Below are 27860 nucleotides of genomic sequence, written 5' to 3'. Positions count from 1 at the left end.
TCCCAACTAAGAACATTTTCAAATTTTTTAAATGGTTCATTATTTTAAGTTTCTAATCCAGTGGTGAAAAATATATGAGGATACTGAATAGTGTTTTTCAAAGCTATAAGGTCGTTACTGTCCAGGAAAAAAAAAAAAAAAATGTTAGGTCAGAATCAACCTTTTATTAGAAATGAAGAGCTATACCGCATCCTATTCCTTTACTGCTCCTAAACTAGTTGAATACTCAAAAGCATTTTCTTTACACAACTAGTATCATGTCCATTGAATAGGCAGACGTTGAATATTTTATTCTTTGGAGACAGCAAGATCAGAGAGTATCTAAAAATATATTGTTTGGGGGGGCGATTAGGGAAATGATTCTTTCCAGTTTGATTTTTTTCCAAACCCTTTTCTTCTTTTCATTTGGGCTATAGAATATTTTCCACAGGCCCTGTTTTATTTTTTCTGATAATTCATTCTTGAACATTAAAATGTTTACCGAGGCTCCCTGCTGGAGAAGAGACCCTCCATCTCATCAGGACTGCCCTGAATTTACTCAGCAGTTTCTGATAGATGCCTTCTCTAGAGTAAAAGTTGGAAAGCAGGATGATTGTATATCTAGCCATGGCCTTTAATGTTATACCTAGCTTCCGGGAAACATTTGACAAAACAAATCAGGAGGAGTACACGGAAGGAAACTGGCTGTAACTTGCATTTACCAGACAGGATTTGAAGGCAGCAGCAGTTCCGTTAGCTCCCCGATTTGTTTCTCCGTAGCACTTACTGTAGTTTATCATGATATATTTCTAGGTTATAGACTGGTAACTACCTAAAGGCAAGGATTATAACTTTTTTATCATCGAAAATATAGAGCTAATACAGTGCCTACCACATAGTATGTAAAAAGGAATGAATCACAGATATTGAGTCAGGTTGTGAATGTAGATCTTACCTAGCAAAATCTTGCAGAAAATATCAAGTTGGGGCCCAGAATAAACAAAAGGCATGAATGAACTCTCACGTAAGAGAATAAAGGAGAGTACATCCAGGGAGCCTTATCTACCCTGTTCATGGGATTACTGTTGAGAGCAACAAAAGGAAACTTCTGGCCAGAGACTTTTTGCTTGGCAATTAAACTACAAAATGCAGATCTGGAAGAGGCAATTTATATTTCTAGCATAGAAACTGGAACAGTTTTTTTAGAGCTATTGAAAAAATAAACACAAAATTATGGATGAGGAAAAGAAAAACCAGAGTGAGGATGTTATACAAACTATGTACTGTGGATTCAGGACACTTGCTTAAGGGAAGGTAGGGAGGCAATAAGGGAAAAAGGAATAGGTTCAAAAAAGGGGCTGCTTTTTAAAATTTGGGATTCATACTAGTTTTCCATGTTATGTAACAAATTACCACAAATTTAGCAGCTTAGAAACGATATACACATTACCTCACAGTTTCCATAGTTAGGAGTCTGGCACAGGTTAGTGGGATCCTTTGCTCAGAGTATCACAAGCAGCCAAGCTGCCTTTCTTTCTGGAGTATAGGCTTTTCTTCCAAGCTTCTGTGTTTGTTGGGAAAATTTAGTTCCTTGTGGTTGTAGGACTGAAGTACCTGTTTTCTTGCTCAAGGACCATTCTCAGCTCCTGAGGTCTTCCTTAGGGCCTTACGTTATAGCCCCCTCTGTAGTCCTCTCATAACATGGCAACTTACTTCTTCAAGGCTAGCAGGAGAATCTTACCTCAGGGAGAGCCCCTGGCTTTTTTTTAAAGGGCTCACCTGATTATTCACCAGCCAGGGTAATCTCACTTTTGATTAATTCAAAGTCATGTGACTAGGGACCATAATTTACATCTACAGAATCCCTTTGCATATAACATAATGCAAATGGTGTAATCATGGGAGTGAGAGCTTATCATATTCACAGTTCCAACACACATACAAGGGCATAGGCCATTGGGGGTCATCTGAGAATTCTGCCTACCACAGTGCTCATTACTGAATAATGAATTCTCTAATATTTCCATGTTTCTTCTTACAGTTGCTTAGAGGGTTCTTTCCTTTTTAGAGACTTATGCTTCTTCAATGTTATATTTAAATAAGTAATTAATAACTAGTGTCTCATTTTAAACTTTTAGAGTGTTAACTTCTATTTTATAACCTTTGGTTAGGATAATTGACTACACATAAATCAATACAAATCTCAGTATTATTCTCATTGACGCCAACTTTTAAGTTGAAATAGACTTTTAAAAGATTGTAAAGGAAGTGCACTGCTGGGGAAATAAAGAGTCAGAATAACACATCTGCCTTCAATGAGCCTGTATCCTAGTAGGGAATCCTAAGTTAAGATCAAACAAATAACTGTCACTTAAGACAAAGTAATGTTTCTGTCATGGGAGAAATTACAGAATTATTTGGTATTTGTATGTGTGTGCATGTGTGTGTATGTATATAGCAAAGCTTTTTATTAATTCAGGTCCTCAGCCTTTAGGACACTTCTTAGACTCTGTATGGTAGCGTTTTCCACAAGCTAATGATGCTAACAATAATACTGTAAATTTAAAGTTTACCAAGTGCTATCACAGATTTAAAAAAAAAATTCTGCCCTCAAGATTACCTTTGCTAGGTAAGCAAGCATCATCTCTGTTTTTAAACAGAGAAACAAAGTCAAGTGCTTGCTCATTGTCACTCAGCTGGTAAGCAGTAGACCCCAAATTAGAATCCAGAAATTATGACTCTTCTATGTGTTTTAATATTATTTATGATTTTAATGTAATATGACTTAAATATTTTTAAATCTTTGATTGGACATGGAAAGGTAATAATATAGAAATAGGAATCATGCTTCTGATAAAAAAGAAAAATAATTTTAAGAGTAATTTTAATTTATTGGTAGATTTTACAATACAATCACTTTTTTTAAAATAAATTTATTTACAGTGTGTGTGTGTGAAAACAAAAAAATTTATTTATTTTTGGCTGTGCTGGATTTTCGTTGCTACACACGGGCTTTTTCTAGCTGCGGTGAGCGGGGGCTACTCTTCGTTGCGGTATGTGGGCCTCTCATTGCGGTGGCTTCTCTTGTTGTGGAGCAGGGGCCCTAGCCACGCGGGATTCAGTAGTTGTGGCAGGCTGGCTCAGTAGTTATGGCTCACAGACTCTAGGGTGCAGGCTCAGTAGTTGTGGTGCACAGGCTTAGTTGCTCCGCGGCATGTGAGATCTTCCCGGACCAGGGCTCGAACCCATGTCCCCTGCATTGGCAGGTGGATCCTTAACCACTGCGTCACTAGGGAGGTCCCAACAGCACAATCACTTTCTAACAAGGTCACCACAAAAGTCTCACATTCCAAACCAAGTATAAACAAAAGAAAGTTATTATTTATCATTCTTGTCTCATCTATAAAACTTCTCAATTAAGAAATAGAATGCTTGAACTGAGAGAAGTTAGTAATAGAGCCATAATTACTTGTCCAAAATGCTAAGGGATAATCAAAGGATTCGAAACTGATAGAATGTATGATTTGTCTATTTCTTCTATTTTGACAGGTGCTCTGTAGCATTTCTAGGCATATATAATTAACATCAGAAATATGTTTTAAAGATTATAGAGTTAAAATAGTTTAATCAAAGCATGATTTATATTTTAATAAATTGCAAGTCATTTGGTTTACTGTCTCCATAATTTCAGTATTTCTTTGTTTACTAAACTTTTATACCATTAAATTGAAGTTAAAATCTACAATATCTTGTAGTTAAAATCTACAATATATTTAAAGATATGTGCGTATCTTTTAAAGAGATATATTTATTGTCTTGGTCTTTGCTCAATGAAGGATATATTTATAATGTCAGGATTTGCCACTGTGGAAAGAATAGATCTAATGGCATACAAGTTTAACAAATGAGAGAAGCCACCAGGAAGAAAAGAGCCTCATCAAAATTTAGTCTTCTGTACGCAGGTGTAGAGAATGGACTTGAGGACACGGGGAGGGGGAAGGGTAAGCTGGGACTAAGTGAGACAGTGGCATGGACATATATACACTACCAAATGTAAAATAGCTAGCTAGTGGGAAGCAGCCGCATAGCACAGGGAGATCAGCTCGGTGCTTTGTGTCCATCTAGAGGGGTGGGATAGGGAGGGTGAGAGGGAGACTTAAGAGGGAGGAGAAATGGGGATATACGTATATGTATAGCTGATTCGCTTTGTTATACAGCATGATTCGCTTTGTTATACAGCAGAAACTAACACACCATTGTAAAGCAATTATACTCCAATAAAGATGTTAAAAAATTTTTTTTAATTTAGTCTTCTCTGTTGCCTGAGATTCTACCTAGCATTGTAGTCATGAATTATGTCTTAACAAATGAAAATCTCAAAAAGTCTAATTTAGATGCAGAACATTAACTTTAGGATTGATAAATGTTCTGCTGCATACTATTTAAGTAAAAGCTTAATAATACTACATTGCTAATAAAAGTGTATTTTAATTTATATAGTAATAAAATAATAGAAAGATTATATATAAAAGCTGAAATCCATATGTGTCTTTATAGCACCATCTGTGCGACAAACAGGTAGACTTGAATTTTTGAAACCTTTCTTCTGTTTCTTAGTATACAAAAGGCATTGCTTTTAGATACCATGGTGGGGGGTGGGGGTGGATACATAGGTTAACAAAGGCACAGTCCTCTCTCAAGCCTTTGCTAGGGCCGTGGTTGAGGAACAGCCATAATGCTATGCGAGCTAAGAGAATGGAGAAGCTACTTGGTTGGAGCAGAGAAGATTTCATAAAGGAGGAAATACTAAGCTACTCTTTATGCATGAGAGAGATTTCAGCAGAAGGAAACACCATGTGTAGAGTCATCAATGTAGAAATGGCTGAAAGTTTTGGGGAAGGGCAGACAAGTTTGACTGCAGGTGATGTGTGACTGAAACACAGATTGAAGTTAAATCTTACAGAGCTTTATTATAACCACAAACATCTGAGCTTTCTTCTGTTGGGCTGAGGAACCCCTGAAGAGTTTTGAATAAGAGAATAACAGGTCAGTGTTGTTTTGGGAAGTTGTATAAAAGATGGTTTGAATGTAGAGAAAGGTTGCCCATAGGGGAAAGACTATTGCAGTGGTCTTAGTGCGATGATGAGTCTTCATTAAGAAAGTGGCAGAAGGAAATGAATATGAGAAATATTACATAATTTATAGAACCTGACGATTGGACACAGAATTAATAAACAGGGAGGGAGATCTATTCAACCTTGAATGATAACCAGGAAGATTTTCAGATTTAGGGAAATTATGAGTTTGCTTTTGCTTTTCGATGTTAATTATTTGTTACCTTTGGGACAATCCAGGAATGAATATTTCCTGAAAAATATAAAAAACCACACTTTTAGATCATAGGTTAAAATATAGCCAAAGAAATTTTTTTTTCCACCGAAACATACTTGTTATTTCACCAAAACGTAGTTTAATCTCAAATATATCAAGCCCTAGTTTTGAATTCATGATCTAAAATATTCATATTTAACAGTATACACATGTATACACAAATATATATTTAATTACAGATTTATTGGTATACTTTTTGGAAATTGTGTTTAAACATAGTGTTAATACTTAAGTAACTTATGTCCCATATATATATGACTATACATGTTAGCCACATCTTTTACTGTTTTAATTAGAATTCTTAACAAAGAAAGAATTTTTTCCCCCTCTGAGAGACTTTAGTACCATTTTGTATAATTGTTCCTTATGTTAAACTACCATTATTATAAGCTTCTTTGGAATAATAAAGTAATAGTGCAGTTATCCTCTTAAGGATCTCTAAGTTGTTATGCCATTATAGCTTGGTGGCATTCTGCTGACTACAGATGGGTGAATGAAAGGGGCTAACATTAAGGCAGTTTCTTTTACAATTTCATAAAAGCATTACCAGTATGTCATTTAGTAAAATGTTCATGTTATTAAAAATTTAAATAAAAGTTTAGTGCAATCTACCTCAGCATTACAAAGAGGACTTGTCAACTATCAATCAAGTGCATAAAACTGAGTGAATGTGTTTGTATGCTATTTATTTGAACTAAATCTCTAATAAGCCTCTTCTGCTAATTGGACTTAACGTTTCTGTTGCTAAATGAGAAGCATTTTGGCTGCTATATAGGGTAGTAAGACCTACCCAGTGGAATAAACAACTAACATCTGTTATCCTGTCCTGCTCCAGCTTGGCTTTTACCAGTTAAGTACATCAGCCCTGAAGTCAAGGTTATCAAATATGTGAATCTCTGGCACACCCATGTTTATATGAAGGCAAAGAAATAGCACATCATGAGTAAAGACCAGCCAACCCAAAGATATTGAGTACAGTTGGTCTATTTTGTTTTAACCTTTACAAGCCCTACAACCTTAAGCAAAAACTAGTGGAAGTTAGAATTTTTGTAGTTTTTATAATAAATATTTTTGTAATCAGTGTCACTTTTTCTTTAGCATTTTCCTACCTGTACAATTTGCTGATAATTGTTAGGTTAAATGTAATTACTTTTATAATAAATTTATATTTATTTTCTTTAAAAAGAAGCTAAATTTGGATTTGGCTGAGCTTCGGAAAGAAAAAGAAGATTTACTGAAGAAATTGGAGTCTTCATCCGAAATCACAAGTTTGGCTGAAGAAGTTGCCCGGGTAACAGTTCCACAGATACAAGTTACATCACTTGGCCCTTCAAGGAGCATGGATTTGGAAATGAAGCAATTGCAGTGTAAACTAAAGGTGATTATAAATTTTATTAAAGATGAAAACATTTATTAAGTTACTGAATCCTTAAAGACATGTTTCTATCAATTCTAATTTAATTCTACTAATAAAGGTAAATTATGGTATAAATAATCCCTAAATTATCAATACTACATTCAATCTCATCTTTCTATTTTAGCCTGGTAGATTCTTATCTGGTAACTTATAATACTATTCTCTGAAAAAATAGCAAGACACCATGAAATCCTAACTTAGGAGACGATGGAAACTGGCCATTATCATTCTATTCCACTATTCAACTCCTCTCTGCCTGCCACTGAACAGAATTCTTTTTGAACATAATAATGTATCAACATAAATAGAATTGCTTTCCTGTACACATTTTGCTGCTGTTTTAATTTGGTGGTTCTTTGTTGGAGATGGGGAAGGAGGAGGGAATTAGGGGAAAGGAGAAGAAGCACAGAGCAAAGGTGAGTTGGTTTAATCAAGTTAAACCTGAGAGTGAGAATAAAGACCAGTGTTCCTTTTGCTTATAAAGAATTGTGTCTAAGTCCAGGTGAGACTGTCAGCAACTTAAAAGTAAGGCTGGCCTTAGGTTAAAGAAAATTATCTTGTAAAAAATGGGATTTGTGAGTTCTAATCCGAAAGTTCACTTTCGTGCTTCTTAAAACAAGCTCATTAATTCCTCACATATTAATTATTTTCTTCAGTGGCGATTGCTAGCTGGAAGCTAAAAGGACAGTGTATATGGGACCATAGCTATAATGAGAGTTACTAGAAAGAAAATTCTGGTTGAAAATGCACAGAATACACTAGAAATGTAATAACCATGACTGTTAAGAGGGTATTAGGGTATAGAATTGTCAAATAGACTCAGTTATTTTCAATCCAAAATATTATATGTGTGCTCTTTCTAATAATAACATCTTTAAATGAAGGATAACTAGTAAGATAAACTAAGATAAAGTTTAAAGTAAATTTGTGTACTATTGCTTGAAAATATTTTGCTTTGTTATTAATAATCAGATATACCAGTTGGTATTAATTTAGATGCTCCTTAAATACCATTTTCTTCAGAGAGTTTTTATGTGCAGAACTTGCCTCAACAACTACATTTTATAAGTTTAAATACCTTACATAATAGAAATGAGAAAAAATAGTCGTGCAAGTTTGGAACTATATATCTTCTCTTAAGATATGTTTCTGTCTCTGAAAAAATGGAGTAAAATGTATAAATTGAACATTTCAGTGTTTAGGTTTTATATGGAGGATAAAATCATTGTGGTCTTCTTTGATCTTATCTACTACAGATACTTCTATTCACAGTTCAGTGATTCTTCTTATATTTAAGTCTTCATGTGCCTAATATAACTTTTGTTTTCACCAAGATAAAATAGAATGTTAAATCCAGTAATGTCTGATCTGATGTCTAAATTTTTTAAATTGTTAATAGTTTTAAGTTGATTTTTATTTTATTTATTTCATTTTACTTACTACTAATACTCTTAACAATTTTTGGTAATAATAGGCCCATATGGATATCTGTAAGCTTCTTGCATCATGGTTTACCATGGCGTAAGTTTTTACCCATATATAAATCTCTCTCACTTTGAAGGAATGTGTGAGTTACAAAGGTGAGACTAATGAGAATGCCTAAAGCAATTTAGATCATGCTTTTGATGTAAGTTTGAAGTGACATTGTCCATATCTAACCTGGAGTCCTGGAACACTGACCAGGCTGCATAGGGACAAAAAGGGTAAATCTTTACTTTTGTCTTATTTCATGCTTTAATATGGAAATATCCTGGAAGACTAGGTACTTTTAAGTAAATAATACTCTTGATACTACAAATTTCTGTTTCGATATCGTATTAGATTGCTAGGGCTGCCATAACAAAATACCACCGAGTGGCTGGCTTGAATAATAGAAATTTATTTTCCCATAGTTCTGGGGTCTAGAAGTCCAAGATCAAAGCATTGACACGTTTGATTTCTTCCAAGGCCTCTTTCCTTGGCCTATGGATTGCCACCTTCTTGCTGGGTCTTCACATGGTCACCCCTCAAGTCTATGAGGTCTGTGTCCTAATTGCTTCTCTTATAAGGACACCAGTCATGTTAGATTAAGGCCCACCCATGTGACCTCATTTTACTTTAATTACCTCCTTAAAAGCCCTATCCAAATACATTTTGAAGTACTGGAATGGGAGGTTAGGACTTCAACATATGAATTTTGCCAGGACACAATTCAGCCTATAACATATCAGATTGCTAACATAATAAATTTCCGAGAACTAGCTTATTTTCTACTTGATGTTTTCTATGCCTAGTTAAAAAAAAAATGGTTAGATTTGAATCTCTTAAAGGTCTACATCCATCTTTTTTATTTTATCCAATTAATATTAGACTTTTCTATGTAAATTCTTAGGTGTACTTCTGAGGTGTACATGGTTCATTCAGAAATTAGAGTGCTCATGTGCATTTCTGTGTCTTCATTTTTACCCATATTAGACATGTTTCCTCAAGGAACCCAACTTTATATAGATAGATAATAAAATATTTAGTGACATATAAATTCCTTCCAGTGAATGATATATACATCAGTTACTTATATTTAGTTTAATTTGTAGTTCTTTATACACTCTGGATTGAGTAGTACTCCAACTTATATTTGTGATTATTTTTGACCTCCTGATTGTTGAAAGGATACCTTTTGGTATATACCATGTTCTCTTCCAGTTTTCCAGTAAGTTAATAATGAAGAATAATAGTTTTTAAACTACTGTTAATTTATATATGATCTATTGCCAGTCTAGTTCTAAGTCTTTTAAAAATATTAACTCATTAAATACTCGTTTCAACCCTATGAGATAAATTCTGTTATTATATCTATTTTACAGTTAAGCAAACTGAGTAAGTTAATTGTCCAAGGTCACACAGCTACTAAGAGATAGAGCTGAGATTAGAACTCAATCCATAGGGCTCCAGCATCCATGCTTTTACTCATTTCGCTATGAAAAATTTTTTAAGTGTTTAATAAACTTAAACAGGAAAGCTCTAACCAAGATAGAGTATTACCATTATGACATCTTTGAAATATGTGTTTTGCTCCAGATTTTGTCATGCTGCAGATAAGTATTATGTTATAGGAAATGGAAAAGTGTCAGAGGACCTGGGTTTTGATCATTTGTTGTCCAGTAACTTCTTGTGGGACCTGATTGAGGAAATTACTTAGCTTCTCCGGAGGTCTAGTGCAGGGATACCTTTCTACCCTCTTAAAAAGGATTTCTGAGGATTAAACAAAATAACTATGAGATTTAGAGAGTCTGGCAAAAGTATTTATCAAGCTGGCATTGTTTTATTTATTATAATTCTGTAATCCCTCAATTATCCAGAAGTCAGAATTACAGCATTTTTCAGCCACCTAAAATAACAGGCTTAAGTCTAAAAACATAAAAGAATCAAACAGCTATCTTAAAATCCACTTAATTTATTCTGTTGAAGATATTGTCAGGCTTCATTTACTGCCTTTTGTCTTTTATTTTAAATATAGCTGTAATGAGTTTGTTTAACTTCTCAGCAGAAAACACCTCAAAAGCAGCAGATTAGAAGTATGTATATTAAGGGCTTGTTTTTAGGCAGGAATATTGAGAGAATCAAGAAATTATGATCAACAGATTGACAGAAAAAAAATATAAAAATGCTAAGGTAAAAATACAAAATTAGAAAAACAGCAGCCTGGGACCATTCAGAGTAGGGCTAAGTAGCCATTTATATCATAATAGTTCTTAAAGGCATCATTATATACTGATACAGTGATAATAAATTAGATACAGTAATATAACATAATTAATATAGTGATAATATTTATAATATAATATCATTATATTAAAGTATCACTATTGCTTAATGTAATTGTGGATTGTCATTTCTAAATGAATGAACAATCATTCCGGAAAGAATTTAAGTTTAATGATTAAAGCAAAAGCTTCAATTTTTTGGTAAATTTACTAGTGTGGAACATCTTACTCTGGCAATGCTAGAAGTAAGACACCGTATGTCACTGTAAACATGTAAAATATGATGGAAATTTAGATTGCATAACACAAAATTTAATCAAAACTTTTATCATTCAATACAGTTGCCAAGTTGAGGTAGCCTTGGGTTTTTAAGAAAATTAATATAATATTTAATGGAAATTTAAAATTTACATATGCCATACCAATGAGATATTTAAAGTCTGTCTAATGAATTTGACTCACATTTACATTGTGTGGTTAATGGTTTCATCTTTTCAGATTTATATTTTTTAGAATAAGTTAGTCAAACCTGGAAATAGTTCTCATAGAAACTAGACTATAGTTATTAGAAAAATTAGCGAAATAACTACTACAAATATTTTTAAAGTTACATTTTATTTATATTGTTTAATACTTTTTAAATTTAACAAATGAATTAATGTATGTCAATGCTATCTTACAGGTAGAAAAACCAAAATATCAAATCACTAAATAATATCTCAGAGTACATGTTTTCTTGGAACTTGAGTCAAAATTGAAAGTTAGGTGTCCCTAACACTCTAGCTACTACCTCTGGCTCCTAGGCCATGCAGACAACAAATACCACAAAGGTGTTCTGCTTTGAAAAACGAATAATTATGTATAAATACTTTAATAATTAGTATTGTTTATAAGTTCAAGTGAGGAAGTATTCAGTATTCATAAGGTTCTTTATCAGTCATCTTTTACTATCTAACATTATCCTAAAATGTAGCAGCTTAAAACAACAGCAATTTATTACTTCTTATGATCCAGTGGGTTCACTAGGTAGTTCTTTTGCTGCTGTCTGCTGGGTCCCCTCATATGGCTGCATTCTTCTAAACCAAGGATTTACCTGGGCTGGAAGTTCCAAGAGAGCCTCACTCAAAGGCTGGCAATTGGTCTGCTGGCTGTCATCTGGGGTACCTCAGTACTCTCCCAAATGGCCTTTCCTCTATATTTGTTGGAAGGTGATCCCAGAGCAGCATTCCAAGAGGGCAAAAATGCAAGCTAGAAGGATTTAGGGCCTAGATCTGATATTTGCACAGTGTCATATGCCACATACTTTTGGTAAAGCAAATCGCAGGCCAGGCCAGATTCAAAGGGTTGGGAGACGGATTACACCTCTTGACGGGAGGTGCAGCAAAGCTTTGTGACTATATGTAGTCTGTTACAGGTTATTAGTAAATCCAGAATTAGTTTTAAGTGATCTTACTAAACCATAAAAATAATTAATCACATACACATTTACATTTTACAAAATCCATATTTCCCATAAATGTATTTTGGGTATATACTCTTTGCAATTATTATGTGAGTGTGTTCCTCTATGATTTTGGCATGTTATATAAAAATTTTAGTGCGCCATGTTATTTCTGTTAGAACATACAAAATGAAGCATTTTAAAATGTTTAGTTGTTCATTTTAATTATAACCATAATTTTTGCAATTTTATTATCTTCATGAAAATGGCATTTATATTTATGCTGCTTTAGAACAAGATTGAAAGACATATTTGAATTTATGTGTATTTTTAATCTAGAATGCAACTAATGAACTCACTAAACAATCATCAAACTTGAAGTCTCTGAAATTTGAACTCCTAGCAAAAGAAGAACACATAAAGGAAATGCATGAAAAGTATGTGCTTTATATTTTTATCCATTGTATTTGGTGCCACCTAGTGGCGGCTGACTCTACTAAACATTGCACACCAAGAAACAATACCAACAGGTTAAGTTGTTTGCCTTTCTTAGTTCGTTTTTAAGCCTACACAAGATGAAAGTTTAAAGAATATTACATATATCATGGTTTATGGCAAGATAGTTACTATTTTTTAATTAGAGTAAGAATGTTTAAAGTTAGATTTTCCATCTTAAACATATTTAATTCTGAATAAATATCAATTAATGGCCAAAAGACTATGAACAGAAAACTTTAGAATGTAGTAATTATTTGACTAAAAATATATGTATAGGTTGATCTTTATATTGGATTTAATGCCTAAGCGTATAAAGCGAAGGTGGGAAAAAAAGGAAAGTTTTGTTTGTGTTTAAAATAACTGGAGGGTTATGAAATAATATAATACTTTGTGTATTTATACTGAAAAGGAGTTTAAAATGTTCTATCTCACAGAATCAAAATTATTTCCTTTCTATATCTTTTATAGATAAACTAGAGCTTAGAAGTTGTAACATGTTTAGAAAGAATTCTAATCATTCATAATTTGAGATACATACACCTTATGTACATACATGTATACCACGTTATAAGTGAAGATCACTTAAAATCTTAACAGATAAAACTATTAGACAAAAAGATTGGTTAATTTTTTTAAACAGACTATCTTGAAGCTTATTTATGGATGGAGTTAGTCTTGCTTACTGTTTACCAGTGAGGACTCTAGAGAAACATTCTTTGAATCCTGGCTTCTTTACCTGCTAGCTCTGGGACTCAATTTAATAGAATTAACTCATAAAGTTCTTAGAATTAAATGAGTTAGTACATGTAAAGCACTTATAACAGTGACTGGCACATAGTAAACACTCAATAAATGTTAGCTGTTGTTCTTTTTATAGTAGTAATAGTAGTAGTTGTTACTGCATCTATCATTTTATACTTAGCGTTACCAATTTAAGCTAAACTGATATGTCAGTTCAGTCTCATATGATATTAAATTAGAACGTCATGCCTAACTTTAGTGTCTTTACATGATATTATCAAATTTTATATTTGTTATTAGAGTATAGAATTGTTTCTTATCGATGTTATGCTTTTTGATAATCTCTAAATATTGCTTTGTATTTTTCTTAGAATGCAAGAATGGAACATAAATATAATAATTTTAAGTTTTCATAAATTTTATTAATTTTTCTCAGTTCTTTTTTAATGTTTTAATGTATATATATATATATAAAATACTGTAATTACCAAGTCACAACTGGATTATAGATTTTAATATTTTACTCAAATTATTAATAGAGCAATATTTTACACCATGCAATTATTTTATTAATTTGCAACTTCACTAATATCAGATAGCATTTAAAAATTAACAGTAGGTATAACATTGGATAATATGTAAGATATCATCACTGTTGAAGTATTTTCTATCACTCTTGATAAAATGCCTTTTTTTCCCTTTCAAGGATGTCTCGAATGGAGAGAGATATAACCATGAAAAGACATTTGATAGAGGACTTGAAATTTCGACAGAAAGTAAATTTGGAAAGTAATGAGAGTATTAATGAAATGCTAGAAAATCTTGAAAAAAAGGTATCAATTTTTATGTTCACTGAAACTGAAAAAAATCACTTCCCCTTGTATTTACTTTAACTCAAATATTCAATCTTAATAAAAGGTATAGCAAATATTCATAAAATATATGTGTATTGTTACATAATTACATCATTTGCTCTGAAAGTACATTATTTGTTTTAAAATTCAAGACTCCAAACGGTCACACATAATATAGTCATTCATTCTTTTTATATTTGTAAATATACCATGAGAAGATAATCAAGTTTAATTTTTAAAACGTTTAATATTTCTGGGATACATAATTCCATTTTATTCAGCATTTTCTTTTATTTAAAGCTATTATTTATAATGATAGAATTAAGCATATATTTTAAATGAAAAATATTATCGTCAATGACTATCAGTTCTTTAAAAAGTGTACTCACCACGGTTTTTTTGAAAGTATACTTTTTCCTTATATACATTTAATTCAGTGTACTTAGGAAAAGAGTCATATTTGAAATAGTTGTATAATATCTGATCCCAAAGTAGAAATCAGTGATTTGCTGACTAAGAGATATTTTTTTGCTTAAAAATTTTTAAAGCTGCTATTTACACAAATCATAAAACAAATCATAAAGCAGCTTGTGCTTTGGCATTCACTAAATGTCATCCACTCCAGAGAGAGCGTTTCCCCTACTTTCCTTGTTGGAGATAAAAATGTAAGTAATGCTCAGATGGATTTAAGAGAGAAAATTTTACATGAGCAAGACACATGCATACAGATTTTCTTTCTCTTTCTCCTCCACAGACCCACATGAATTATAATTACTTTGTAGAGGTTTCTTCAATGTTATCCTTAAAATTTTGCTCATTTTTTTAACTTCAATAATCATTTAAGGTAGTCTTACAAAGTTTGTGTAAGTAATCATTTATCTTTAATAGCTTTAAAGTGAAATAGAAAAACTATTTTCTTCGGCTATTCTTTGAAATGTATAATAAATATGTTGTATTACTTATTTAATTTTATCCTAAAAAGTACATGTTATACTTTTACTGGAGAATACAAATGAAAGTTATCCATGACTTGGCTTATTTAAGAATCAAAACCAACCATCTCCTACTTAAGGAAGTTTAGGTTAGTAATTAAAGGAAATATCGTTAAAATTAATTTTATATTATTAGATAGAAGGCTACACATACCAATATTCATGCTTTTTTGTGCAATTTTGGGGTTTTGCTATTGATTTAAGGATTGTTAGTCTCATTCACAGTATGAGTTCTACAGATCTTATACTTGAATTTGATATCATTTATGAGAAAATAAACTAGACTTATTCATGTATTCATTTGGTTTCCATTTGAAACAAATACAGTATGGAACTAGAATGCCTTTACCAATAATAATTACCTTCATGCTTTTATTGTAGGTGAAGACATTAACTGAAGAGTGTTCCAACAAGAAGGTATCAATCAATTCACTAAAGCAAAGACTTAGTGTCGCTGTAAAAGAGAAGTCACAGTATGAACAGATGTATCAGAGAACTAAAGAGGAGTTAGAAAAAAAGGTATGGTTTTAGGACATTTTAGCCTGGAGATGGACCGTAATAATGTCTTTTTCATTTTTAAAGTTGTCCTTTTTTTCTCCCCAAAACTACTATGAGCTATTTAAATGTTTCAGATAACTGCAAAGAACATTTATATCTCTACATAAAACTCTAAGAGTTTGTTTACTATTAAAGGTAGTGCTGTATTAGAGAGACAGATTTACTTGTCTTGATAATTTCTAATAAGTGAAAACTGTTGTTAAGAACTGGCATTTATGTAAGTGTACATAAATTGTTAGGTCCACCTAAACTTATAAACTAATTAAATACTTCCATTTGATATATGAAATCTTTCAGTCTAAAATGGCTTCCATGTCTTTAATGATTTATAATTTTTAAAAAGCATAAACTAATTTTGATGATAAATATATGATAATATGTGTGCAGGATATTCATTGAAAATAAACAAAAACAACCATCAATTTTACTCAAATAAAAATGAATACAAGATACAGAGAGAGTAATGAAACCCTTTCCTTATCTGACATCTCTAACTAACATCCAAATCTGTTTAAGAAATATTTTTTTATTCTATGATTATTACTGGTCTTTTGCAGGATCTCAAGCTTACTTTCCTCATATCAAAAATAAATGAGACTGAATCTGCCATGGCAGAAATTGAAACAGCAGCATCTAAGCATCTTCAAGGATTAGCAATGCAAAGTGAGCAGGCCCTAGAAGGTGCACAGAAGAAATTGCTGCTAGCCAATGAGAAAGTGGAAGAGTTCACCATATTTGTGAAGGTTTGAATTCTTTGTGCTTTACTAACTTGTACTTTACTTCAGGCAGAGTGGGCAGTGGCCTACTTCAGATGATTTGGGAAGTACATTGAAGTTCCTTTCTGCTCTCCTAAACCACAAAGCATCTTCCCCTACCCTACCTGCCACACTGTTCAAATTTTCTCTATAAAAGATTTGTTTTTATAGCTTGAGTTTAAAAATGTCCACTCTATTATTAATATTCTTTTCTTAATGTCAATTTAGTTATGAAATTGTGGTAATCACATAATCGAGACAGCTGAGGTTTTTTTTTTTTGATTATTTTTATTTTTGGCTGTGTTGGGTCTTCATTGCTGTACGCCAGCTTTCTCTAGTTGCAGTGAGCGGGGGCTACTCTTCGTTGCATGTGCAGGCTTCTCATTGCGGTGGCTTCTCTTGTTGTGGAGCACGGTCTCCAGGTGCTGGGGCTTCAGTAATTGCGGCATGTGGGCTCAGTAGTTGTGGCTTGCGGGCTCTAAGGAGCAGGCTCAGTAGTTGTGGCACATGGGCTTAGTTGCTCCGCGGCATGTGGGATCTTACTGGACCAGGTCTCGAACCCATGTCCCCTGCATTGGCAGGTGGATTCTTAACCACTGCACCACCAGGGAAGTCCCAAGACAGATTTTAAGACAAAAGAATTGAGTCATTTTCATTCCACTCTCCTTTTAAAAATCATCCAAGCAATAACAACCAGAAACTTGCTCCATGATAACTGAAGTTAAGAGACATTGCACCCCAGCCCATGACCTATCACACATGGAATGGATAGAGGAATGGTAAATGATCTAGCAGGACAAAAGGAAGACAAGCTGAAGTGTCTACAAAGGGTGTACCATCTGGAAATTATCTGACCACTGAAGACTCCCAGAACGGTTCTGGCATTGGCTGCACAAGGAACCACCAAAGCTGAGGGTGGTGGGGGAGAGGAGAATACCAGGCTAAAATGGGTGTTTTGTTTGAAAGTCTTTATAAGGAATTTTTAGACCTCTGGCCTGTACTTCTGCCCAACATGGTCAGCCAGTATTCCTCCCTTAACTATTCTGGAAAAACTCAGGAGGAGCGGTTCTAGTTTCAGAGATATGAGGCACTGAGGGCTGGGAACCTGGTTATTGCTCCGCTCCTTTCAATCCCACTGTGAGTTGTTTACACCCCTGTTTAGTGCCTTTTATTCTGCCTTGTATTATAGTCAGCACACGGATCTGTTTCCATTATATAAATTATGATGAGTTCCTTAAAGTCAAGAACAACGTTTTATTAATCTCTACCTCCACAACATGTACCATAGTGACTTGCAAAGAGTTGGCATGCAATAATGATCACTAACTAATCAAATTGAATTTCTCTTAGGAATATGAAATTTTAATAAAAGCCCTTTTGGCCTTTAAAAATAAGAATTAAGACAATTTGACTACTGTGGGAGGATAACTCTTTACTTTCCCCCTTTTATCTCCTGAAGTTGCAATGTTCTTTTTTTTTTTTTTTTTTTTTTAACCAATCTTCGATGAGATTGAGTTCTTCCCGCTACTTGTTCCTTTGGCTGGCATATATTATTAAAAACTTGCCTATCATAACAGTAGAAACTTACTTAAATATATAAATATTTTTAATTGATGGAATCTTTATAAAATTAAAGTTTAAATGTCCTTCTATGGAATAAAATAACATCACCACTTACTGTCTTCTTTCTTAAATAACCCTACTATTATTTGAACCACTCAACTAGACTTGCTGCATATATAATTATTATATATATAAATACGTTAGTGTTCTCAAATCAGTTACCCCCTTAGGTATTGATCTTATTTATAAGAATTAACATTCCTGGGCTTATAAGTTGAATATAAGATGGCAAATAACTGGATCTTATGTATAGTACCATTTTCTTTATTCCTCTAAAAATAACAGCTTACAACATTTTATGCCAGTGTTAATAGTACCCAATTTAGAACAAATCCCTTACTTTGTTTCTTTGGAAATCATAGATACCTTGGGAGTTTTCTCATTTAAAAAATATCTACAAAATGAATGGAATAAAACATTTTATCTCTTTCGATGAAGGTTTCAAATGGTATAAAGTCAGACCAATAATGCTTGCCTCAGAGGACTCTAAATGATTGCAGAGTATTAATTTAAATTTATTAATTTAATCATATTTCCTTTTCCTGATTTAAAATGTCATTCCTTCCAAATGCTTGTTGAATAGTCTCACTGTTTAACTTATGATAAGCACTCTCATTGAATATTGTCGTTATTTTACTCATGATGTAGAGCTATTTTTATTATGACTTTTAGCTTCATAAACCTTTGTTTTCCTTGTTTTATATTCAGCTTAGAGTTGCATTTTTTGTACTGTTAGCCAATATATAAAATATGAAATGCACACTTATAAGACTTACTCAAATGCTAATTATGGTTTTTCCTAAAGTATTCCTTGAACGTGTCCTGTTTTAAAAAGAATTGATAACCAGAAGTTTTTAAAATAGAAAAATGAATTTTATGATTAGATATCTGATTATTATAGACTTGACGAAGTTTCATGACCTTTATGATAATGTAATGGGTGTACTTCTTCACACAGAGTAGTTTGGCAAAAAATTATCTTTTAAAAAACAAACTTCTTATTTATGTCCAAGGATGTGAATAGTATTTAATGATATAGTGAATGTCTAATCTCTAGTTATTTGAGAGTAACATACTAATCCTTCATATATTTCACCAACAATGATATAGAGTATAGATGTCCTAGTACATAAATTCACGATTGCCGTGGTTTCATGACTTTTTAATTTGAGTAGCATATTGAAGGTCCTATAGTAGAGAATGATAACAGATAGGGATAAAATATTTTTAGTACTCTTTCAGAAATTTTCCATGTTGTTTCAGTTTGGTATTTAGATTGCTTGCATTAGAATCAACAGATTCTATTGCATTTAAATAAAATTCATAATTGTGGGCATTATTGAATCAAAATCTTGGTTGGGGTGAGGCCCAATAATCTGCATATAACTGCTAGGTGATATTACGCATTAATACTGTTTTGAAAACATTGTGTTTTTTTTAAAGCCTAACATTGCTTTTATGGATTGAATCTATATAACAAAATATTTATCAGTTTGGTATTTAATAGCACCTTTTACCACTCATGACTTCTAATGGTAATTTGACATTTGTTTTACTTAACTGTGTTTTAGGGTCAATATGTATTTGATAATGGTACCACTTCTACTGCTTAATCCATTTCTCTAATAAAGGGCCACAAGCAAACTAATGCCCAAACCAGAAACATTGGCAAAGACTGGATATTTGGGTCTGAGGAAGGAGATTACTGTCATCCTTCTCTTCCTCACACGTATGGCCCACCCTAGGACTGGGCAGAAATGCTCAGGAGCTGCCATCCGCAGTGACATACCATCAGTGACGTCCTAAACACTACTGCATTACAGCTCAGCTTTCACCTTTTTAAAAATTTAAGACATTCCATAATTTGACCCTATTCTGTTTAGAATCTAATTTTTTTCCCACTACTCTCCAAATTTCACCCAGATTATGTTCAGTCTTGCCTTTCCTCAAGTTCTCCTTCTTCCTTGACATATCCTTCTCTCTTTGCTCTAAATCCTTCCAATTTAGCTCAGGGCCTTCCTCTTTCATGAATCATTTCTTTAACTCTGTGGTTAAGGGGAAAGGGCCCTACTCTGCCAGTTTCTAGTTCTGTTATCTCAGGCAAGTGACTTAATCCTCTGCGTCTCAGTTTCCCCATCTATAGAATTAGTGTAATGATGGGACATACCTGAAGTGAGGATTTAAATAAGTTAATATAGATAAAGCTCAAACATTGCCCAATATGCTCAGTGTTATCTGAGTGTCAGCTAGTAGTATGGCTATCATTTATCTCCTGAATAATTATTGTATATACCATATAAATTAACACATAACTGCAAACTCTCATATTTTTCTTTTTGTTTCAAGTAGATTATTATAGTCAATTTGAAGTTAGGGTATTGTCATTCATTTACCCAAAGTACTGGCACATAATAGGGCTCACTAAATTCTTGAAGAATTGATTTTACATCTGCTTTAAGAATGGTGCAGGACACATAATCACTGCTCAGATTGAAACCTCTGTGAAGGCAAGAGCTATGCACATTGCTTAACGAGCATAGTTAAAGAATGTGCATAGTTCCTACGTGGAACATTATGATCACCAGGACTCATTCTGTGCAGAGCTTATTAGGGTATCAAGTACACAAAAGTACTTAATAAATATTATTAGTAGTACTAATAGTAATAATGTTTGTTCTGGCCATGTTATGGAATCTGTGTTCCCTTTACTCTTTTCACTTATGCATAGGGCACAACCAGATTATAGAAGAGGAGTGGCCATCTGTTCTAGATCTAGTCTTGAATATGGAATTTTGCCCTGGAGTAAAATCAAGTGCTTTGAGCATCTGGACTGGATATATGTGGTAGAGCTGAGGCTTTGAATTCTCCTAATAACTGAATAAAACACACAAGGGAAATTTCTAGAAGTATTTGCTCAGTTTGATTAAGCCGTGATATAGGCTTGTTAATGTGCTTGTATATGAGAGTCATATGCTCAATTCCATCTTCTCGATGGCTTTTGTTAGCTGATAAATAAATACCAGCCAAAGAACAACATTTAGCTGGAAGCTTAAATCATTTAATTATCAATATGTACTTGCTTGGTAAGATTTAGTACGATGATTTGGGCATATAAATTTCTTGCTTCTTTAGTGAAAACATTTGTAGGGCATTATAATTTTATTTTTAATAAGTACAATTGTTAATACTTTGGTACTGATCTACTCTGTTAATTATGATTTTTTTCTATTTTTTTTCCAACTTTATTGAGATACGACATATAACAATGTATAAGATTAAGCTATACAATATGGTGACTTGATACATGTATATATTATGAAATGTTTACTACAATAAGGGTAGTTAACACATCCTTAACCTCACATAATTACCATTTTATTGTTATTGTTATGGTGAGGACATTTAAAATCTACTCTCATAGCAAATTCCAAGTATACAACACAGTATTGTTAACTATAGTCATATGCTGTACATTAGATCCTTGGAACTTATTCTTCTAACTGGAAGTTTGTGTCATTTGACCAGCATCTCATTTCCCCCTCCCCTCAGCCCCTATCTTTTTCTGTCTGACTTATTTCTCTTAGTATAATACTCTCGGGGTCCATCCGTGTTGTCACAGATGGCAGGATTTCCTTCTTTTTCATGGCTGAGTAATATTCCATTGTGTGTGTGTGTGTGTGTGTGTGTGTGTGTGTGTGTGTGTGTACACACACACACACACACACACATGCCACATTTTCCTTATCCATTAATCCATTGATGGACACTTAAGTTGCTTCCATGTCTTGACTAGTGCAAGTAACGGTGCACTGACCATGGGAATGCATATGTCTCTTTGAGATCCTGTTTCATTTCCTTTGGATATGTACTCAGAAGTGGGATTGCTGGTAGTTCTAATTTTTTTGAGGGACCTCTATACTGTTTTCCATAGTGGCTGTACCAATTTACATTCCCACCAACGGTACATAATGGTTCCCTTTTCTCCACATCCTCGTCAGCATTTGTTATCTCTTGTCTATTTGATAACAGCCATTCCAACAGGTGTGAGGTGATATCTTGTGGTTTTGATTTGCATTTCTCTGATGATTAGTGAGGTTGAGCACCTTTTCATAAACTTGTTGGCCATTTGTATGTGTTCTTTGGAAAAATGTCTGTTGAGGTCCTTTGTCCATTTTTAAATTGGATTATTTGGGTTTTTGTTATTAAGTTGTATATAGTTTGAAGTCAGGAAATGTGATACCTCCAGCTTTCTTCTTTCTCAAGATTGCTTTGGCTATTCAGTCTTTTGTAGTTTCATACAAATTTGGGGATTTTTTTCCTATTTCTGTGAAAAATGCCATTGGAACTTTGATAGAGGTCGCAGTGAATCTCTAGGTGGCTTTGGGTAGAATGGACATTTTAACAATATTCACTCTTTTAATCAGGATATCATTCCATTTATTTGTGTCTTCTTTAGTTTCTTTCATCAGTGTTTTGCAGTTTTTGGTGTATAGATCTTTCACTTCATTGGTTAAATTTATTCCTAAAATTTTATTGTGTTGGGTGCTACTATAAGTGGGATTGTTTTATTTCTTTTTTACATGTTTAATTCTTAGTGTATAGAAACACGACTAATTAATTTTTGTCTGTTGATTTTGTATCCTGCAACTTTACTGGATTTGTTGATTAATTCTAACAGCTTTTTGATGGAGTCCTTAGGACTTTCTATATAAAAGATCATGTCATGAGCAAACAGAGACAATTTTATTTCTTTCTTTCTGATTTGGATGCCTTTTATTTCTTTTTACTGCCTAATTGCTCTAGCTAGGACTTCCAGTACTGTGTTGAATAGGAGTGGTGAGAGTGGGCACTTTTCTCTTGTTCCTGATCTTAGAGGGAAAGGTTTCAGCCTTTCACTGTTGAGTGTGATGTTAGCTTGGGCTTGTATTATATGGCCTTTGTTATGTTCCAGTGTGTTCCTTCTATACCCAGTTTGTAGAGAGTTTTATCATGAAAGGATGTTAAATTTTGTCCAATGCCCTTTCTGCATTTATTGAGATGATCATATGATTTTTATCCTTCATTCTTTTAACGTAGCGTATCACATTTATTGATTTGCGTATGTTGACTCATTCTTGCATTCCAGGAATAAATCCCACTTCACCATGGTGTATGATCCTTTTAATGTGTTGTTGAATTCAGTTTGCTAGTATTTTGTTCAGAGGTTTTGTATCTATATTCATGAGGGGCATTGGCCTATAGTTTTCTTTTCTTGTAGTGTCCTTATCCGGCTTTGGTATCAGGTTAATGCTCACCTCATAGAATGAGTCTGAAAGTATTCCCTCCTTTTACATTTTTTGGAAGAGTTTGAGAAGGATTGACTTTAATTTTTCTTTGTTTGGTAGAATTCACCAGTGAAGCCATCAAGTCATGGACTTTTCTTTGTTGGAAGGTGTTTGATTGCTGATTCAGTCTTCTTACTCATTATTAATCTGTTGAGATTTTCTGTTACTTCATGATTCAGTCTTGGTAGGTTGTATGTTTTAGGAATTTATCCATTTCTTCTAGGTTGTCCAATTTGTTGACATATAATAGTTCATAGTATCCTCTTATGATCCTTTGTATTTCTGTAGTATCAGATGTAATATCTTCTCTTTCATTTCTAATTTTATTAATTTGAGTCCTCTCTTTTTCTTGGTAAGTCTAGATAAAAGTTTATCCATTTTGTTTATCTCTTTAAAAAACTAGCTCTTAGTTTCACTAATCTTTTCTATTGTCTTTTTTGTCTCAATTTATTTATTTCCACTCTTCTCTTTGTTATTTCCTCCCTTCTACTACCTTTGGGTTTAGTTTGTTCCTTTTGTAGTTCCTTGAGGTGTAGTTAGATTATTTTTTTGAGATTTTTTTTTTTTTTTTTTGCTTAATGTAGGGTTCCACGTGGCAGAAGAGGCCAGTGACAGGAGTTGGGTGTTGGCGTGCAGGTGCTCAGGTGGAGGGGCTAGCTGCAGGTGAGCCCAGCGGTGCACGCCAGTGAGAGGAGACAGAGCCAGATCTGGGCCCACAAACAGCTGTGGGGGCCTTAGCTGTCAGCATGTAGTCCTATGGCTACAGGGCCTCACCACAGGCACTTGCCTGTCGTTGGAGGCCAATGACAGGAGTCAGACCAGTGGCGAACCGGTCCACAGCTGAAGGGGTTAGCCCCAAATGCATGCACGGCAGAGTATCAGCTGCAGGGGTCTAGGCTGGCATCTTGCACTTGTGCAGCTGCAAAGGCCAAGCTGACTTCCAGTGCAGATTGGAGGGTCCAGCTGGGAAGAGGGAGGGAGTCAGTCAGGTGGCATCCGTGAAGGTGGAAACCTGTGGGGGGAAATCACAGTGGTGAAATCTGCAGGGGGGTCATGGCAGCTGTCCTGGGCTTTGGTTTCTTCAGTGGCGAAAGCTGTTGGGATCCTGCACAGAGCTGTAAACCACAGCTGCTCTTGCTGCATAGCTGATATTGGGAGCCCCAGGCATTCTTCCTTGCTCCAACCTGTCTTTATTTGTCTTAGCTTTGTTAGTCTCTGGGTGGTGTGAAACTGAAGTGGGTCCTTCATGCAGTGATATGAAAAACTGGGGAAGTTGGTTCCTCACCTCATTCTCCCTTTCCCAGCGAGGGAACTCTTTTGAACTGGGCAGTTCCCCCTTGGCACTGAGCAGTGCCACCCTGGGGTATGGGATGATGCAGGCAAAACGAAACTGCCCTTCTTTTTCTTTGTGTGGAGTTATTCTCAGGTTTTCTGCTCCACTGTGTTGCTGAAATTTCTTAAGTGGACTCCTGAGCTCTTCCAGAGCTATTTTTGTTTGTGGATATCTGTCTAACTGTAGATATTTGTGAGGGGGATGGAGGCTGGATCTCCCACCCTATATTTTGGTGACATCACTTCTTAATTATGATTTTTAAACAGTTTTATAATAAAATCCAATTTGAGTTAACTTTCTGTCCTATCATTATATAAGAAAGGTAAATGACAGCTGTTTTTAAAGACAAGTTTTTAATAAAAATACATTAAGTGGGTGAACTTTAAAATATGTAAATTATATCTTGATAAAGCTGTTTAGGAAGCCGTTAAAAAAAAAAGACATTACTTCTCCAAGAAACTATGATGATAGGAGTGACCACAGTATTGGAGCAGCCAGTTATAACCTTCATCATAATAATCTAATCTTACTGAAAAATCTAATCAGTCCATTATGATTCAGTGAAATTCAAAACTTTTTGTAGTTCGCTAACACAGATCAAGACTCATTATAAAGGCTGGAAAACTAGATCTTAATAAGACTGGAATGAAATAGCTTGCTGTGTTTCGCTCTAACACTATTGCTCACTGCTTACAATAAATTATATTATAATATTGAAAAACATAGTGACTTTAAGTTGAGATGTAAATCTAAGAAAGTACTTCTACTTTGAAAATATAATCAAATATTGGGACAACTCCTAGCCCATGATACTCCAAGAAGTTCAAGAAGGCTGACATAAATTTTTAGAAATTCAGTTAACATTAATTGAATGTTTATTTTGTGCCATACAGTGTTTTTACTTACCTTGACAATAAGTGATAGCCATTATTCAACTGATGCAAGCAGAGTGAAACTTTTTTAAGCTTCTATTGTTTTTAACATTGGAATATTTAAAAAGTTTTGCACAATTTGGGAGTTTTAAAGTTGCTTGGGGGAGGACCTTCAAGATGGCAGAGGAGTGAGTCATGGAGATCACCTTCCTCCCCACAAATACATCAAAAATACGTCTACATGTGCAACAACTCCTACAGAACACCTACTGAACGCTGGCAGAAGACCTCAGCCTTCCCAAAAGGTAAGAAACTCCCCATGTACCTGGATAGGGCAAAAGAAAAACAGAGACAAAAGAGTAGGGATGGGACCTGCACCTCTGGGAGGGAGCTGTGAAGGAGGAAAAGTTTCCCCGCACTGGGAAGCCCCTTCACTGGTGGAGACGGGGGTGGGTGGGAGGGGGGGAGAGCTTTGGAGCCACGGAGGAGAGCGCAGCAACAGGGGTGCAGAGGGCAAAGCGGAGAGATTCCCGCACAGAGGACCGATGCCGGCCAGCACTCACCAGCCCGAGAGGCTTGTCTGCTCACCCGCCGGGGCAGGTGGGGGCTGGGAGCTGAGGCTCCTGCTTTGGAGGTCAGATCCCAGGGAGAGGACTGGGGTTGGCTGCACGAACAAAGCCTGAAGGGGGCTAGTGCACCACAGCTAGCCAGGAGGGAGTCTGAGAAAAAGTCTGGACCTGCCGAAGAGGCAAGAGACCATTGTTTTGGAGTGCGCAAGAAGAGAGGATTCAGAGCACTGCCTAAACAAGCTTCAGAGATGGGCGCAAGCTGCGGCTATCAGCTTGGAACCCAGAGACGGGCATGTAACGCTAATGCTGCTGCTGCAGCCACCAAGAAGCCTGTGTGCGAGCACAGGTCACTATCCACACCTCCCCTCCCGGGAGCCAGTGCAGCCCGCTACTGCCAGGGTCCTGTGATCCAGGGACAACTTCCCTTGGAGAACAAACGGCGTGCCCCAGGTTGTTGCACCATCATGCCTCTGCCACCACAAGCTCACCCCTCATTCCAGTTATAACTAGCGTACCCTTCCCTCCCACCAGCCTGAATGAGTAAGAGCCCCCTAATCAGCCACTGGTTTAACCCCCTCCTGTCTGGGTGGGGAACAGATGCCTGAGGGCAACCTACACACAGAGGTGGGGCCAAAACCAAAGCTGAACCCCAGGAGCTGTGCAAACAGAGAAGAGAAAGGGAAATCTCTCCATGTAGCCTCAGGAGCAGCGGATTAAATCTCCACAATCAACTTGATGTACTCTGCATCTCTGGAATACCTAAACAGACAACGAATCATCCCAAATTGAGGCAGTGGACTTTGGAAGCAACTATAGACTTGGGATTTGCTGTCTGCGGCTGATTTGTTTCTAATTTTTATGTTCATCTTAGTTTAGTGTTTAGCGCATGTGATCATTGGTGGATTTGTTTACTGGTTTAGTTGCTCTTTTTTTATTTTTTCATTTTAATAATTTTTTCTTTTTATTTATTTATTATTATTTTTAAATTTTTATTTATTTATTTTTCTTTCTTTTTTCTCACCCTTTTCTTCAAAGTCGTGTGGCTGACAGGGTCTTGGTGCCCTGGCCTGTTGTCAGGCCTGAGCCTCTGAGGTGGGAACGCTAAGATCCAGCTCCACCCAGCAGCCAGCAAACTCCAGTGCTGGATTCCCCATGCCAAACAACTAGCAAGACAGGAACACAACCCCACCCATTAGCAGAGAGGCTGCCTAAAATCATACTAAGTTCACAGACACCCCAAAACACACCACCGGACATGGCCCTGCCCATCAGAAAGACAAGATCCAGCCCCACCCAGAAGAACACAGGCACCAGACCCCTCCACCAGGAAGCCTACACAAGCCACTGAACCACCCTCACCCACTGGGGGCAGACACCAAAAACAACAGGAACTACGAACCTGCAGCCTGAGAAAAGAGGACCCCAAACACAGTAAGTTAAACAAAATGAGAAGACAGAGAAATATGCAGCAGATGAAGGAGCAACGTAAAAACCCACCAGACAAAACAAATGAAGAGGAAATAGGCAGTGTACCTGAAAAAGAAATCAGAGTAATGACAGTAAAGATGATCCAAAATCTTGGAAATAGAATGGAGAAAATACAAGAAACGTTTAACAAGGACCTAGAAGAACTAAAGAGCAAACGAACAATGATGAACAACACAATAAGTGAAATTAAAAATTCTCTAGAAGGAATTAATAGCAGAATAACTGAGGCAGAAGACCGGATAAGTGACTTGGAAGATAAAATAGTGGAAATGACTACCACAG

The 27860-nt window shown here is 35.0% G+C and overlaps 1 protein-coding gene across 4 annotated transcripts in view; it reads left to right on the top strand.

Annotated features, from left to right (window-relative positions):
- Positions 1–27860, top strand: part of CNTLN (centlein) — a 371323-nt gene that overhangs the window by 277807 nt on the left and 65656 nt on the right. For all 4 annotated transcript variants that reach the window (XM_082401583.1, XM_082401582.1, XM_082401581.1 and 1 more), the window contains 5 exons: positions 6557–6748; positions 12311–12408; positions 13917–14043; positions 15438–15575; positions 16172–16357. In XM_082401583.1, coding sequence (XP_082257709.1) covers positions 6557–6748; positions 12311–12408; positions 13917–14043; positions 15438–15575; positions 16172–16357 — 741 coding nt within the window. The remainder of the gene's footprint in view (positions 1–6556; positions 6749–12310; positions 12409–13916; positions 14044–15437; positions 15576–16171; positions 16358–27860) is intronic.

Source organism: Balaenoptera borealis (genome assembly GCF_965194805.1).
Source record: "Balaenoptera borealis genome assembly, chromosome: 8".
In the NCBI taxonomy this organism is placed as follows: domain Eukaryota; kingdom Metazoa; phylum Chordata; class Mammalia; order Artiodactyla; family Balaenopteridae; genus Balaenoptera; species Balaenoptera borealis.
Note: the sequence above shows the minus strand (reverse complement) of the source record. Positions and strands in the feature narration are given on the sequence as shown.